Source organism: Ambystoma mexicanum, chromosome 2q (assembly GCF_040938575.1).
Source record: "Ambystoma mexicanum isolate Mex_15411 chromosome 2q, UKY_AmexF1_1, whole genome shotgun sequence".
NCBI classification, from domain to species: domain Eukaryota; kingdom Metazoa; phylum Chordata; class Amphibia; order Caudata; family Ambystomatidae; genus Ambystoma; species Ambystoma mexicanum.
Genome location: NC_090924.1, coordinates 306218779 through 306235628, shown reverse-complemented (window position 1 = coordinate 306235628; position 16850 = coordinate 306218779). Strand labels below are relative to the sequence as shown.

At 43.9% G+C, this 16850-nt stretch overlaps 1 protein-coding gene across 4 annotated transcripts in view; it reads right to left on the bottom strand.

The window, feature by feature from the left end:
* The window catches only part of LOC138569359 (uncharacterized), a 1262132-nt gene that overhangs the window by 1111744 nt on the left and 133538 nt on the right, over positions 1-16850 (bottom strand). For all 4 annotated transcript variants that reach the window (XM_069647272.1, XM_069647275.1, XM_069647274.1 and 1 more), the window contains 4 exons: positions 13954-14090; positions 12386-12541; positions 10446-10651; positions 5215-5312 (listed from right to left, as the gene is read on the bottom strand). In XM_069647272.1, the coding sequence (XP_069503373.1) occupies positions 5215-5312; positions 10446-10651; positions 12386-12541; positions 13954-14090 (597 nt within the window). The remainder of the gene's footprint in view (positions 1-5214; positions 5313-10445; positions 10652-12385; positions 12542-13953; positions 14091-16850) is intronic.

Below are 16850 nucleotides of genomic sequence, written 5' to 3'. Positions count from 1 at the left end.
AATGCAACTATAACTTTCTGCTGCCATGAGTCATCCACTTCGAGGCTACCCTTCAAATGGAAGACCATCCAAGTATCATCAGGATATTTTTGGAACACCACGTCCTGGGCCAGGAGGTGATCATGAAGGGGCTTAATATATACAGTAAAAAGCAGGGGTTCATTGACAGCAATCCTGTCAACACCAGCTGTTCCGCTTTGGGCCTATTTTAACCACTGTGGACTTGAGGAGCACCTTTATCCATTAGCTTAAGTAAGGAGGCATTATAATTTGAAACAAGACTATTGGTTTACACAGAAGAATATCCACAAAGGAAAGTTTTGATCATGTTGGGTCCTGTAAAGGTCCATTTATAAAGGTAAGATATAATTGATTTTCCCGTTGCTCTGCAAGGAGGAGCACAGTGAAGCGAGGATTGAAAAAGAAGGAAAAATTATCAGAACCGTTCATGGTCGAAACAGAGGTCTCAATGGGCTTAGCACCAGTCCAACAAGCAGCCTTTGATATGGGTCGCATCAGTGGTCATGAATTGGAAACCTAGGCTACTTGATGTGCCTTTGAGATCAAGTTTTGAATTGGTCATTATTTTGAATGACAATTATGTTTTCATTACGGGCACAGAAACATCCAAAAAATAAGGAAGAGTGTCTGGGCTGCATTGGAGAGAGGTGAGGGTCAATAGACTACTAATGCCTTTATACGTCATGTATAGATATACATGAATTGTATGCAATGGCACTGGGGTGCAGGGAACAGCATCAATATTGCATGCATAATTAAAAATGAAAGCCATTTTACCATCTCTGGCAGATGATCTGTTAGCACTAATCATGGAAAAGCCAAGAAGAAGTGGTACAGAAATGGAGGGACAGGATAATTTCTTTTATAGCCAGGTCTCTGAGTCAGACAGCAAATCCAAGTTGTGTTCAGTAATAGAGTCTCAAATATTAGCATAGCAGTTTATAGAACAGGCACTAATCTCGGTCCATTGCATATATTGAAAATGTGTCACTTGCCTCCGTGGACGAGTCTGAGCAAACATGGACAAGAGAGGAAGCCCCCAACGCAGCGTTTCTTCTCAGGGATCCCGGATGTAAAGGTGTCATTTGCCGACTGCTCCCGGGAGCAGAGGGGGGAAAAAGCCAAGCAAAATAACCATGGCCAATGGTTGCTCATTCTTCTCTGTGGCCACAGGGACATTTAGAGTATTTTGGGGACTCTGGATGCAAGATATCATTCCAGGTAATAATAATACTTAATGCGCCCATCAAATATGATTGAAATGGAACAATTCATTCATAATTTGACTGTTGAACGTAATATAAGGAAAGCAATAAGCAGGTAGATATTTCAATGAATTTTGCACAATTTCCTCCAACTCAATTTTCTACTTGAAAAGCAAATGCTACACAGTGCAGGACTTCATGGTCTACTAGATATATCTTATATTCAATGAAAAAACCTTGTTAAGCGGACATTATGGTTAAGTTGCACTAATAAAAACCTTTGAAATTCACTGAAAAAACGTTGTTAAAAGAACGTTATGGTTATGTTGGACTAATAAAAACCTATGAAATTCAGTAAAAAAAATGTTGTTAAAGGGACGTTATGGTTCAAAGTAAAACCGAAAAACCCCTGAAATTCGCTAGTTATGGTAGCAACATAAACATAACGTCCCTTTAATAACAACGTTTTTCAGTGAATTTCAAAGGTTTTTATTAGTGCAACTTAACCATTATGTCCCCTTAACAAAGTTTTTTGATTGAATTTCATGGGTTTTTATTAGTGCAACTTAACCATAACGTCCCTTTAACAAAGTTTTTTCAGTGAATTTCATAGGTTTTTTACCAGTGCATGCTAGTTTGCTACAACCTACTAATATCATACTTACCCAGTATAGCAATGTTTGTGTCCAATTTACAAAGTGTCACCTTAAAACTCTGCCATTTCCCACCTTCTGGAATAATTTTTAACACTTCCATACACTTTTTGCAACTACTTCAACTAGTTTTGCATCTGTAGACGTCTACGAACATCTGACTTCATAGCGGACCTTCTGGACAGTGCCACATGACCATACACTGGCGCGCGGCATGATGACGTGTCCGAGAACCCGTCCGCACTTCCCAATAAGACCTCTGCTGGCGAATTTCTGGCGTTTTTTTGGTTTTACTTGAAAACCATAACGTCCGTTTAACAAAGGTTTTTCATTGAATTTTATAGGTTTTTATTATTGCAACTTAACCATAACGTCCATTTAAGAAAGTTTTTTCATGGAATTTCATAAGTTTTTATTAGTACAACTTAACCATAACGCCCCTTTAAAAAAGTGTTTTCAGTGAATGTCATGGGTTTTTACCAGTGCATGCTATTTTCCTACAACTTACTAATATCATACTTACCCAATATAGCAATATTTGTGTCCCATTTACAAAGTGCCATTTCCCACCTTCTGGAATCATTTTTAACACTTCTATACACTTTTTGCACCTAATTCAACTATTTTTTCAACTTGTTTTGCATCCGTAGACGTCTACGAACATCTCACTTCATAGCGGACCTTCCGCACAGTGCCACATGACCATACGCTGGTGCGCGGCATGATGACATGTCCGAGAACCCGTCCGCACTTCACGATAAGATCTCTGCTTCGCGGACAGTTCAGAACTGCATTTTATACTGATCTGGGAACTTTCAACTTCAAAATTTCCCTTGCACCGCTCCAACACCTATTCCTACTCATTATCCATTATCAATCTAGTACACAGTACATACTTTTAGCAAAACTGCTATTTATCTTAAAATGGCATCCCTCCTCACTGCTGTAATCAAGAAGCAAGAGAAACTCTGCCCCCTACCCTAGAAATAACACACATGCAACACTTTCCCTTGTCCACCTACCCCTCCATATTAGTGTTTGGTTCCTATTCCCTCATTTCCCTCACAACATGAGATATATTTGTTTAAGAACCACCTTTCACAGTTAAAAAATAGAACTAAAAAAAAATATTTCTCAGTAAAGTACATAGACTCAATAAAATTTTCCAGCATTTCCATTTGCATTTTGTTTTATGCTAATGGGAATATTGTGATGTTCATCCTCCGTTCCAGGTACTGGAATGGTGGATACCCGCCCAGCAGCCAAAGTTATCAGCCCAAGCAAAGTGAGGGTGGATAACAAGGTCTCTGGACCATTATCCCCCCCATTCCAGCCCCTGGAATTGGGGATGAAGGCCATTAGCACCCTAGGTTCCCAAAGTGGGAACCCGGGGTCCTAATGGCCTTCACTGCGGCGTCTCGGTGTAGGAAGAAAATCCTTTTCCAAGATGGCCACCATGGAAAGGGAAGGCGAGGGTTCCATACAAGGCCCCTCTTCGCTTACCATGGCAGCCTGCAGAAGGCAAAAAGAGAACCCTATGACCATAATACCATGAGCAAATTGTTCTTCCCTTTCAGATCCATCCTAATTTCGAATTACTTTACCACAAAGCCAGTCCCAGGTGGACATGGCCACTTTAATCCTATGTGTTGTCCCTTGTGGTCATGGTCAGTAGCCAGTTTGTCTGGATCATGACCTTATTCCATGACCTGGACAATCTGGCCACTGCCCATGGCCACAGGCTCCCCCTCAGTTACTAAAGGTCTACCCCTTTTTTTATGTAGCTACATTATGACACTTGTCAAATAATAAAACACTGACACATTTGCACAACCATGCTTGTAGGTCCTTGCCAATGCTCTTTATGCAAGTTTTCTGGAAATCCACCCATGTTTTATTTTTTCAAAAGTGTCAAATATATGCACATACAGTCGTCATATAACGTAGCCCCCACTTGCCAAAATCCATTCAGATTTTACGAAAACATCTATATCTATACACACCTTTGTGTAGATTTGTCAAATATCACCACATGTATAAGCCTTTACAATATTTTTGGACACCCCTCTAATTTTGCTCCGTCTTGACAGAATCCCACCAAACTTTGCAAAAACATGTATATCTAGATCTATTATCAGTTTGCCAAACGAAGTGTAGATTCGTCAAATGGCACCCATTTATAAGCCTTTACATTATTTTGGGACGCCCCCTCTCCCACGAAACTTCCCAAATACATTATCTAAATATATTATCAGTTTCCCAAATTAAGTGTGGATTCGTCAAATGGCACTTCATTTATAAGCCTTTCCATTATTTTGGGACCCCAACTCTAATTTTGCCCCCTCATGACAGAATCCCACCAAACTTTGCCTAGTCACTCAGAATCAGGTCAGAAATATACATGCAACATTTCATGCAGTTCCATTAAGTTGCGTCAAAGTTATAAGCCATCCAAGAACTGCATTTCACCAACCCTGTAATGCTGAGGTGTCGGCAAACTTTTCAGCGCTGTTCGCGAACATCCAAACTGTTTGCGGACGTTTGCGGCAAAACAACCATTTTTTGTTGCTTCTTGCAGCCATATCCCATCCCATCCTCATCAGCCCTCACCTCCCCAGAGATTATTTGATAAGTTTGACAAGTGCAATGTTGTTTTTTTTAATATGTTTTTACCGCGATGTCCGCGGACACTGGCCGCTGTCCGTGAATCCAAGATGGTGGGCGTTTCCAAAAATCTGACGCACTTCACGCTCTTCACCATCCAATCAGCAAACATGTCGCATGTCCGTGGACATGACGCAAGCCAATTAACCAATCGGTGTCCTGTCCGTGGCACGAACAGGGAAGTGTGTCCGCATAGTGGACATAGATATCACTAATTTTTTGTGACCTACTTTTTGGTCGTTTTAAAAAAAAATACTGGACGAATTTTCACCAAATTTACAAAAGCACGCTTTCGGGACAAAGCCGCTGCTCCTGCTGCAAGTTTGGCGAAAATCCGTCCAGCGGTTTGGGCTGTAGGCACGAGCAAACTTTTTTCCCCATTCAGTCTATGGGGAAAAAGACATTTTGGGACCCCTCCTATAACTTTGCCCCCCCTGGACCAAACCTCAACAAACTTTGCAAAACAATTCCTTTTGGTGTAGATTCGTCCAGGGGGAGCGAAGTTATAAGCCACCCAAAAAGTGCTCTTCCTATGGGATTAACAACTTAACCATAACTACACAACCACTACCGTGGCCGCGTAATTTGAACATGATCTCTGGTGAATGCTATCAGCTTTGACTGCACTTTAACTACAGTGAATATTGACCCACCTGCTTTGGTGCTCTTACCATTTTTAGTCTGATTTAAGTTGCTCCATAATGCACCATAGATCTCCTGCCTTCTTGCCATGCTCATTTCGGAGTAGGCTTTATCGACACCGGAGACCCTGGCAAAGAGAAGAAGGCAACATTGAATCATAAACAATCCACATTGTAGTACCACAAGCACAAGAAAAGGCAACCTGGGCTTGCACTAGTGCACTTTGTGATCCCTGATTTTCCAGCAGAGCTGTAGAGTAGTGGCACACGGTCCAGAATGCTCCCCTGCGGGCCAATTCAAAGGGCCATGAGCAGCAGTAGAAGAGGCACATTCAAGAGGAACAGAAAAGAGGAGGAAAATGTATTGTTCCCTAGTCACAGTCAAAACAATAAAACAATGGATGGTCTCCTTAATGTGTGTGGCTTTTCATTGGAAGAACTGGTTGAAGATAATCAAGAGATGTCCCTTACCTGTAACAATAGTTCTGTATGTATGTAATTGTACACTGCATAATAGTGCCCTTTTGTGTGAATGGACTGTGGTGTAAAGCAATAGAGCACTCTTCTGGAAGAGTCTCATCATTTACCCACCTTTAACTGGGCTATCTAACAACAACAATACCTCAATATTTCAAGCACTGGGTTTAATTGTCTGTTAATAAACAGCCAGAGACTATGGGGCCAATTCATGGAATAAATGTGTGCCAAAATATGTGGCGCAAGCTGGTGCAAGCGATTCATGGAAGGCCCTATGCGTGTTTTTCCCGTGAAGTGCACCAAATTTGCGCGTGACGCACACGGGCGCACACGTCACTGTGACATCCCGAACGCCGTGCGCGACGCGCACAGCGAAAGTGGACAGCGTGTAGCGCACACACCAAAAAGGGGGTGGAACACGGGGCGGAACACAGAATGAGGAACAACGCGTGAAAATGAGGGCGTAACTGGGGAAGTACTGCTGGGAAATACACAGAACGCCCACACGCTCGCGAACTACACGTATTCATGGAATCGAATAAGGGAACACACGCATGCCAAAAGACATGCACAGGTCTAAACACGTCCGCCACACGAAGGCAGGCGGAAGCGTCCCAGCACAGTATAAAAGTGCGCACAAACAACAAACACGTATGTACAGCTACGATGAATGTCCCATTTCTCGCAGCACTGATCATGGGACACCACAGGAGGAGGAGAATAGCCAGGCCCTGCATTTTTTTGCCCAGGACAAGCCTTTTTGGGAAGCCTAATGACCAGGTCTATGGCAGGTATTGGTTTCCACCTCATATCATCATAGATCTGGTCCAGGAGTTGGAGGATGACCTCACATCACCCACCTTGTGCTCCCAAGCACTGAGCCCCTTGGAAAGGGTGCTCAATGTACTGCATTTCTTGGTCACTGGGTCATTTCAGTGGACCACTGCCATAGTGGGGGGGGTCTCACAGCCCACGCAGTCACGCTGCCTAAACCAGGTGTTGGCAATCATGACTACGTGACCATCAGTCCGCAGGCACATATACATGCCCAGAACACCCTCAGAAAGGCACGCCATGGTCCAGGACTTTTACAGGGTGGCACACTTCCACATAGTGCTTGGTGCCCTCGATTGCACCCATGTGGCCCTACGTCCACCTAGGGCCACAGAGAATATCCACCGCAACCGCAAGCACTGGCATACCATCAACGTGCAAGTTGTATGCGATGCACAGGGGATCATCACCTCTGTCTTTGCTAACTATCCTTGGTCCACCCATGACAGTTTCATATACAGAATGTCCGCCCTGAGCCGGGACCTGGAAGCTGTGAAGCATGCCGACACATGGCACAATGGTGAGTACAAATGCCTGTGCACATGCATGCATGTCACACACAGACAAATACACAAACCAAACTAATGACAACCATTATCACCTCCCCAGGGGACAGTGCCTACCCTCTGAGCACCCACATGATGACGCCAATACGGAACCCCACCACCCCACCCCAGATAAGATACAAAGCAGCCCATATTGCAACCTGTGCCATAGTGGAGCGCACATTTGGAGTGCTCTAACCACGCTTCTGCTCCCTTGACCGCTCTGGCGGGCAGCTACTCTATGCACCCCCAGTAGTGTGCAGGATCATTGTGGCAGCATGTGTCCTGCACAATGTTGCAACACGGCGGGGCGTACCGGTAGTCATGGTGGTGCCCCCACATCCCCAACCACACGCAAAGGCGCTGTGAATGGGAAGGGAAAGGGCACGTGGAGGCCACCCAACTGAGGCGCCCCTCACCTTCTGTGGGTTTCCTTTGGATTGTTGGGCTCATGGAGCCTTGATTTTTCATTTGTATATAGTCATGGACTTGGTTTTACTTATTTTTTTTCACCCATGGAGGAATGATTTGCTTTTTTTTAACTTTGGATTTTGTTTTATGGACGGACGCTTTGGAGCCATTTTACTTTGGATTTCAGCCTTCATTTTCTTTGCATAATTTTGGACATCCAGACTTGTATTTATTATTTGTTTTCTTGTGTGATTTCATTTCATTCATTCAGTTTTGTATTTAATACATTTTTTTTAACTTTATTTGTGTGGTCTTCTCTCATTGGTTTCGTGCATGTCACACTGTTGGTTTTCTCAGTCATGTGTCGGCATTGTGTGGGTCTGACGGACATGTATTCATGGGCATACTGGTTATTTGGTATATATCATGACATGGGGAATTCAATGTGGAGTGGATGGAATGCTTGGTTGGGTGTTTGGACTGGGGTGGCGTGGGGTGGGATTTGGGTGTCCATAAGGGCCATGGGTCTGAATTGTAAAGGCGTGTCGTGTGGGGGGACATGAATCGGACCTGCTAGCAGGTGCCAATCACTGGGGGTGGGGTTGGGGACATGGGTCAGGGCTCCCAAGTGCATGGTGGCATTTGGCCTGCCAGAAGGGCATGGTCAGGGGTGATGGGCTGCATGTGGGGCATGGTCTAGGGTGATAGGCTGCCTGCGGGGCATGGTCAGGGGTGATGGGCTGCCTGCGGGGCATGGTCTGGGGTGATGGGCTGCCTGCAGGGCATGGTCAGGGGTGATGGGCTGCCTGCAGGGCATGGTCTGGGGTGATGGGCTGCCTGCGGGGCATGGTCAGGGGTGATGGGCTGCCTGCGGGGCATGGTCTGGGGTGATGGGCTGCCTGCAGGGCATGGTCAGGGGTGATGGGCTGCCTGTTGGGCATGGTCAGAGGTGATGAGCTGCCCGCAGGGCATGGTCAGGGTGGATGGGCTGCCTGCGGGGCATGGGGAGGGGTGTAGGGTGGACCCCTGTGGCGTGGTCTGGCTGCAGGGGGTGCATGTGGCTTCTCACAACACTGCTACGTGAATCTGGGGGTACGGGAGTGACAATTACACGCGATTTGGCTGGCGCGAGCGGGGTACACAAATTCCAGGGGTGCGTGGGGAGTTTTACACACGCGTGAATGGGTTACGCATATTCCAGGGGTGCGTGGGGTGTTTTACACACACGCGAGCGGGGTACGCATATTCCACAGTTGTGCGGGGAGTTTTACACGTGCGCGAGCGGGTTACGCGTATTCCGGAGGTGTGCAGGGAGTTTTACATGCGATTTCGCTGGCGCAACCGAGGTACGCGTATTCCGAGGGGTGCACAAGGAGTTTTACAAGCGATTTCGCTGCCGCGAGCGGGGTGCGCATATTCTGAGGGGTGTGCAGGGAGTTTTACATGCAATTTCGCTGGCGCGTGAGGGCTGAGTGGCGTTTTTAGCACGTTTTCATGGATGGGCGCAGGGGGCGGGGTCGCTGGTTATGGTTGTGAGTATCCATGAATATGCTGTGTGTGAAAATGGGTTTTGGCGCATGCGGCTGGCGCACGCTGGCGCACGTGCACTCTGTGTGCCAGCCGCTTGTGCCACTTCTGCGCTTGATTCCATGAATTACCCCCTATATGTGGGAAAATAAAATGGCTTGGGTGCATCGCACTTCCAAGATCATAAAACAAACACTCTGTTGAACAAAAGATTCCTTATGCCTACCATTATCGTCATTATGACTATTTATTAATCATTTGTTTTACTTAACTATACTTGTTTTCCAAGATAGCTCACTATTTGCATGGAGATTTTTTACATTTACATTATATTTCTGTCTTTTGTATATATTTCTTCTGCTTTGTTAAAAAACAGTGTCTTTTATCTTAATTGGCATTTCCAAGAAAGTATTTCTATTATATATAAAATCATTTACAACAAATTGTGGAGTCATTAAGGGCCACATTCTCAAATGTTTTTGTTGGACCAAGTGATGAAGTGCGCATATCATCACTTGCGCTAAGGAGCAGACCAGTTCTCAGAGGCTATCTGAATGGGTGCGTCTTAGATCCCACCTTTCAGATGACCATTTACATGGCTTTGTGCATCTGCACAAATCAGGGGTGTTTCTGAGCATTTAAAAGCACATCCCAAATTCACAAATGGGATGCACTTTTAAATGGATAGACTTTGGGGACATGCTCCTTGCACCTCTTGGGAACAAGCGCAGGGGAATGGGCAAATCATGACATGTCATTTTTCACCATGTTGTGCAATCACATCCCCCCTGTACCACCTGACTCGCTAGATGCCACCCCCTCTCTCCTCGCCATCACCATGCACAAATGTACCATTCTTCTGTGCCCCTCTGTATGCTACACCTGCTTAATATCTGCTCTGTTGCTCCCTCTGAAAAGCACTCTGTTATGCATCTGTACTGTTGTATACCTTTCTAAAGCACTCTGTTATGCATCTGTACTGTTTTATACCTTTCTAAAGCACTCTGTTATGCATATGTATTGTTGTATTTCCATGTGAAGGGCTCTGTTGCTTCTCAAAGATAGGTCCACGCTCAATAAATACCATAATAATATTAATAATAAAAGCATTTCATGTGTCAGAGCAGACATTTCATATGGTCCCTTACTGAGAACAGGACTAAGCCCCGGGTTGAATTGGCTGAATGAAGTACTGGGGTTGTGACTGTGACTGAATGCCAATGGAAGGAGGGACCATTACTGGCCTCGTTAACAACCTTGAGATCGGCCACTAAAATAAGTCGGCTTTTTGACTTAATGTGCATCTGGGATCCTAGCCCAAAGGTGGGGTAAATTCCAAATGTGAAGTTTAAACAAACAACAGAAGCACCACTGTGGGTAATTGATCATTACTTACAATAAACAAACAAAGAAACACACAGGCGGAGAGTACAAACTCTTCGAGGTACAATCTAAGATAATACTTACACAGCTTGAAGAGAGTCACACGAAACATTGGACAGGATCTGTGTGAGCTGGGACCCAGTGATGCTGGGCAGGAGGATGGGCAGTTTATTCTGGAACCAATCTGCATAGTCAGTCGTGTTCAGCTGACTCTTCTCATGGACCAGCCGCATGAGGGTCCTATTCAGCATGGTCCCAGATGCTGTTATGTTCACCAAAGAAAGGTTCCACTGCAGGAAGAAAGAGCTGGTTAGCAGTGAAGGAAAGCTCCCTAAATCATGACGATTAGCATACTCAGACCAAAAGGTCCTGCAATACTACATCATATAGTAGATTGTGCGGTGCCATGTTGTGCTGTGTGGTTGTATGGCACAGAGGCTCTGTATACATGTTTGGGTCCATTTCAAAATGCACACACTTTCAATTGAAGAGGAGATTCCTCCAGAGCAGGTCTCTTAGCTGTATTAGAAAAAGGATTATAGAGGAGATGATCAATATTCTTTCTAAGGCTGTCGCAAATCTATTCTCCCATATAGAAAGTGCTCTGTCTTACGAGGGGGATTCACTGTGTATGTGGGGTCCCGACACTCATTTGTGAGGTTCAGTAAGGTCAGTGGGCAGAACGAGGAGGGTCCTTAATATCCTCTAGTCGGAGGGGCTCTTTAGAGGATAATCATTAGTTTTTGTTGAGAGGTGTGCATTGCCCTCATATTCTTAGCTTCTATGGTCATTCTTATATTCACTGTTTCAATTTCTTGCACCTGGGGATACGGCTCACTCCTTATATGTGTACCATACTCTGCATCTTCAGATTTCTCTATTTAATGTATGTTCATACAGGGGCATGCAATGGCCCCTGTGTACTGCACCCAAAGCTTCCAGTGTTAAATTTAAACACAAAAGGATGCACATGTTGCCGTATTATGTAAATTCATATAACATTATTTATTAAACAAATTACCAAAGAGTTTAATTTCTGGGATTAACAAACATGAATCCTGCTGATACTCACCTCAAATGAATGTAATGCTGACTAAAGGGGCATCCTTCAAACAGAATGTGCAAAAAGAACAATGACCTTTCAGAGGGTGCAAGTCTGATATAACCGATACATCGAGAATGGGTTGCAATTATTACTAACAATGCTACTTCATATTCACTGAGTGTGGGACTATTAATGCTCCCCTGCTATGGTGCATTTGTATGTAGCTAGGCTGTATTTACTCGGGCCTGAGGACTGGCCTTTGCCAGCAGGTGAGAGGGGAGAACACTATCCAGCCAAGAGCCCAACCTAGACCCTCTCAAATGTGGGGTGTATAGCAATGGAGTAGCATGCACCCCCAACCCGGACCCACAGAAATTCAGGGTATATGTGTAAGAAGGCAACCTGCTAGAGTGATATGTGAACAGTAGTAGGCTACACCAATGGTCGTTAGCCACGGCTTAGTAGTTATGTCCGAACTGCTGAGTTGGCGTCAGTGTTGAAAAAGTTGCCCCATGGCATTATAACCTCTGCAGATACTTTATTACCAGGGCCTTGAAAGTGATGACATGTGGCTAAGCCTCCCTTGCTTCAAGCAATGTCAATAATGCTGCAGCATGAAATAATTTGGAAACTCTTTACCCACCCAGGGGAATTTCTACTCCGTCTTAACCTCCTATAACTCAGTAATGGGAATGCCATAACACCTGCCATGTCTGGAGACTGCAATCTCTGTTTAACGCCATGCATCATAGGGTAGGCCCAAAGAGAGCAATGGAGTTGCTCTTGACTCAATCATAAATACTATGGTAATGAGGTTGATAGTAAAGTGCAAGATCAGTAGATGCTAAAGCTCCAAAGAACCCATAATAGTTCTGATTGTATGATTTAAATACGCACTGGAGTGATCTTAACATACAGTGTGTGTTGACCATAGGTTGTGTAAATAAAATATTCAAATACTTAACGTTGAATACTCTACCATATTAAACTGTGTGTAGAATCCTGCCAGGTCTGCCAGCGTCCTATTGTCAAGGTTGTTAAAGATGGCAGTGATGTTGGAGTCACTGCTGAGAGCACCAGAGAGCACCGTCATATCCGCCAATTGCAGAGAGGTGAGAAGGTCCAGAACATCCAGCTGTCAGGATTGATAAAAACAAATATTAACAAAGAACGTGTGTCTGTGTGTGTGTGTCTGTGTGTGTGCGCGAGTGCGCGCACGCATGCGCACGCACGCGCACAGGCACGCAAATGCCCCTATACATCTATTCAATAATAGAGGCTATAGAAACCTGATAGAAATCTTGCAGTTATGTAAATAAAGTCGTCTAGACATCCTACATGAGACTCAGGGAATGTTTGTGAATCTGGGAACCATCACACATCAATAGGCATTACGTCTCAAGCTCAATGGTCCCCAAATGGAAATCTTCGTCTTGCCCTGCCTCACCTACTTAAAGAAACCTCCTCACTATGCCTACACCACCTGATTTGCAAAATTAGTCACTAAAAAAATAATGTTCCACAACCTAGGTTTCACCTGGAATGCAGGCTTCTGCATTTATTGATAGGTCAACGCCATTGTCTAATGAGCATTTCTTTCAAATCAAACTCCTCATAGAAAACCAACCCTTCAATCAGTACCAAAAGAAGACCAACCAATGGTTGTAGAAGGACTTGCTAATTCCAGAAACAGTGTGTCTGACATGTTGGGACAGACAGTGTCATGCAATCCCGCCCCAAAGCTGGAATAATCTCACAGGAAATGTAAGAATTGCCTCAACTGTCTGTGTTCCAGCGTAAACCTGGGAACCCATCAGTTCTAACAAGAAGCATAGGATCACCCACTGCTGGAATCCGCGTAAGCACCAAAAAACTATTAAGATTTGCAGCGAGGGATCTACACATAAAAAGCCATATGCAAACAAACATAAACCTTACATGTCCAGAGTAATGCAAACCTTCCCTCATTCCGTCCCAAAAAACAGTTAGGGTCTAAATGTGCGATAACCCAAAAAAGGACATAACCTGAGCCAAGAGAAAGGTAGGCCATTCTGACCCCCGATAATCACCAGGAAACCTTGCACTCTCTGCACTCATATTTAGCAGACCTGGCACCATTGCTCATAAATACAGCCTTGCAGTATATATTGATTGAATTATTGATTGTCTATGGACAGTTCATTATAGTGTGCAGGGGACTTGAGGGACCCAAGTTTGGCTCCTCGTACTTCCTACCATTGCTCAGTGACTCATGGTCATTGGTCAAAAGGGGTAGGGTTGCAAAGGTGTTTAGATTTTCTTCTGACTCATTTCTGATGCTTGTATTGAATGTATGCTCTATAGATTTGATGATGCTGCACAGCCACAAAGACTTGTTGTCCTGCTTGACAATTATAACACGTGTAAACTTTATACTATATTGCCTCCTTATTGATAATCATGCACCGAAAAAGTGAAACAATCAGGCATTAGTTCTCTTGATGGTTTCAAAGGTGAGGATGATGTAGAAAAGCAACATACATATAGCATGATGGTTTTGTGACTTACCCCAGAGAACGTAGGGTTTAGCAGTTGGAGGTCAGCATACTTAGCACTGGCTCTGAAGCTTCTGAAGTTGGTGAGCAGCCAGTCTCTGTTCGCATTGGTGGCATTCATAGGAACACACACTGACCCTGCGGGTGAAGCTGTAACAACAGCATCCATTTTACAGTTATTCCAATTGAATGTGTTCAGGGTTATCAGACCAATAGGCTACCCACACAAAGGGTGTGGCAAAACACCCACTTTGTTATTTCAGTCCTCAGCATGTGTCGGAAAATACAATTAGATGAAATGCATCAATTTACAAAAATATATATATTGACATATGTTTCAGACAATTAGCATGCCAAGATTAGCGTTTAGATGCATCTTATATGGTTATGGGTGTTGGGCAAATTCTAGATGGGAGAGTCCATGCAGAATTTTAGTCTACAGTTGGCCATCGCATCTCCCGCTTGTTTTCTCCATTAGTCCCGTGATGAGGGAGCTCAGCAAATCTGGCTGCTTAGAGCACTGGTATTATTCACAGGTCTAACGCATGTGTGCAGGCCACCCTGAGAGCAGCGTGCATCCTCACCAACGGTGTCTATGACTCTCACTCCCCATTCCCACATATGCCCCATTCAAAGTAGCGCCCTCGAAATTCAAACGCAGGTGCGAAAGCATTTCGAAAATAAACATAATAATAATAATGTATCAGCTTCTCAATCGCAGTGTCCTGTCGCTATTAGTCGGATTCCAGCGTTAATCGTGACTCTGTAATGAATTCCGTCAACCGACTACCTATATCCCGATTCGGTGATGGAAAATCCCTCAGAGCCATCACATGGTTTGCTAGTGGCAATAAGAATGCTCAGGGCGGACCATCTCTGTTGGTAACAGAGCAGCTCAGACCTAGTCAGCCCTTGCTAAAGTGCCTCCCTGCACAAGCAGGGAAAAAGGACGGCCCTCCCTGCATATCATTATTACACAAATCACAATGTCTTTCTGATTCTTCTTGATTTAAGAGATTGACATATGAATCTGCAGGGTGTAGAAGTCATGGGTTTCGGCAGACTATCCCAAACCAGTCATTTCACGTGACAGAATCATACTCTATCCATACTAAACATTTGCTGGATGATGAAATTCTTTCTGTTGACAGATATTCTATAAATCCTCAGCTTTCCAATGATATGATATTATGATATTTTATCTATAGTGCACCCATACAAAAGTGTTTCAAACTTGTGATGAACACTCATCGTCAGAATACCCAGAACCATACATACTCTGAGTAGTGGCTCTTCCCAGCAATGTCTGCAATCCCTCTTATGATATAAAACTAAATGATGACATTTTTTTCGAATGTAAATTTAAACAAAGAGATTTTCTCACTGCCTCTAAATTTGGTTAAATCTCAAATTCTAAAGCAATCTGGGCTTGAAAATAGCAGAAATAAGTAAATGCTTATCAAGATGATAGCTCATTATGAGGCACCATCTGCCAACGTTTACCTTGTTTTGAGGCATGGGGCTGCAACCTTTAGCTCTCCAGATGTCTTGGACTACATATATCAGCATAGTCAATGGGGAGATATCCTGGGAGTCACAGATGACAAAATCAGGTGAGCCGCAGACACCTGCTTGAAGGGTACTCAAGGCATCCTATTGTCCCATTCATGTATACCTGAGTCATGAGTACCCGCGGTTGTACACAAGGAACATTTAATTACAATGTAAACACAAGACAATAATATTTCGAGTATGAACTAGGCCCTGCCCCATCCATGAGTAATCAGGCAACACGATAAAGAAAATTGTGAATCAGTTCTCACATAACACCCAAAACCAAAACACGCTGATCTGCTATCAGCCTAGAGACACAATGGTTTATAGGAATCCTGCAGAAACTGTGCGTAATACTCCAGTTACTTTTACTTTGCAACTTGTCCTTCCCTCAGACTATATAACCTTTCATGATCCACTTTCCAGATATGCTCACGTTTACGAGAGACACTGTCAATTATAAAATATTTTCTTAACATTTAAAATGCTTAATTTGTGAGGTCTGGCTTTTTCCCTACTGAAGAGCCATTCCCACTACGGATATGGTGTGTCTTGTATTTACTGCATGATTTATTTTATGTTAGGATGAACTGCTCAGAAGTACAATAACAAACCTTCCAAGGGTTCCAATCTATAGGCGGAAAATACAAGTGTAAACACCTTTAAAGGAGTGGTACTTGGGCATACATAGGATTGTATTAGGTCAGTATTTGATATTTGGCTTCCTTTTGCGTACTGTGCCCCCTACAAGGTTGTTGACTTTCTTGGTATTTAGACTTTATGTTTCTCTCAGAGGAATTTCTGCTTAAGTCCCTCCGGCTGTTGCAACACCTTTTGGTGTGCTGCCCTCAGTTGGCCATATGGTTAACAATGCGTGGGTGCTGTAAGTAAGGCATGGTATGTGTTCACAGTTCAGGTGATCACAGTTCGTGTTTATTGAACTTCAATCGGGTTTGAAAAACTCCTATCTAATCCTTAATCTAAAGATGGGAGCAAGCTACAACCATCAAATAATGATAACGCAGTCCTACTGGTGTCTTGTCAAATTAAAATGACCTATACTAATAAACATATTGCCAATCCGTATTTCTAAATACAAATAGTGTGAGAAATAATGTTATGCAAAAGAAAAGTGTTCAAGAAATGATATGTTGGGATATTCAAGCCGTTGGCTTCCCTTCTGCACGTTTTCAGCACAGGACAAGGTGGCACACTCAAGCTTAACAGAGTCTCTGGCTTCTCTAGCACGAGTATGCAGTTCAAAACTTCCACATCATGGCCTTCTGTGACAAGTCTCTCTGCCATTCAAAGTCTCTTTTTCAGAGGACCTGATGCAACACGACAAACATCAAAGTT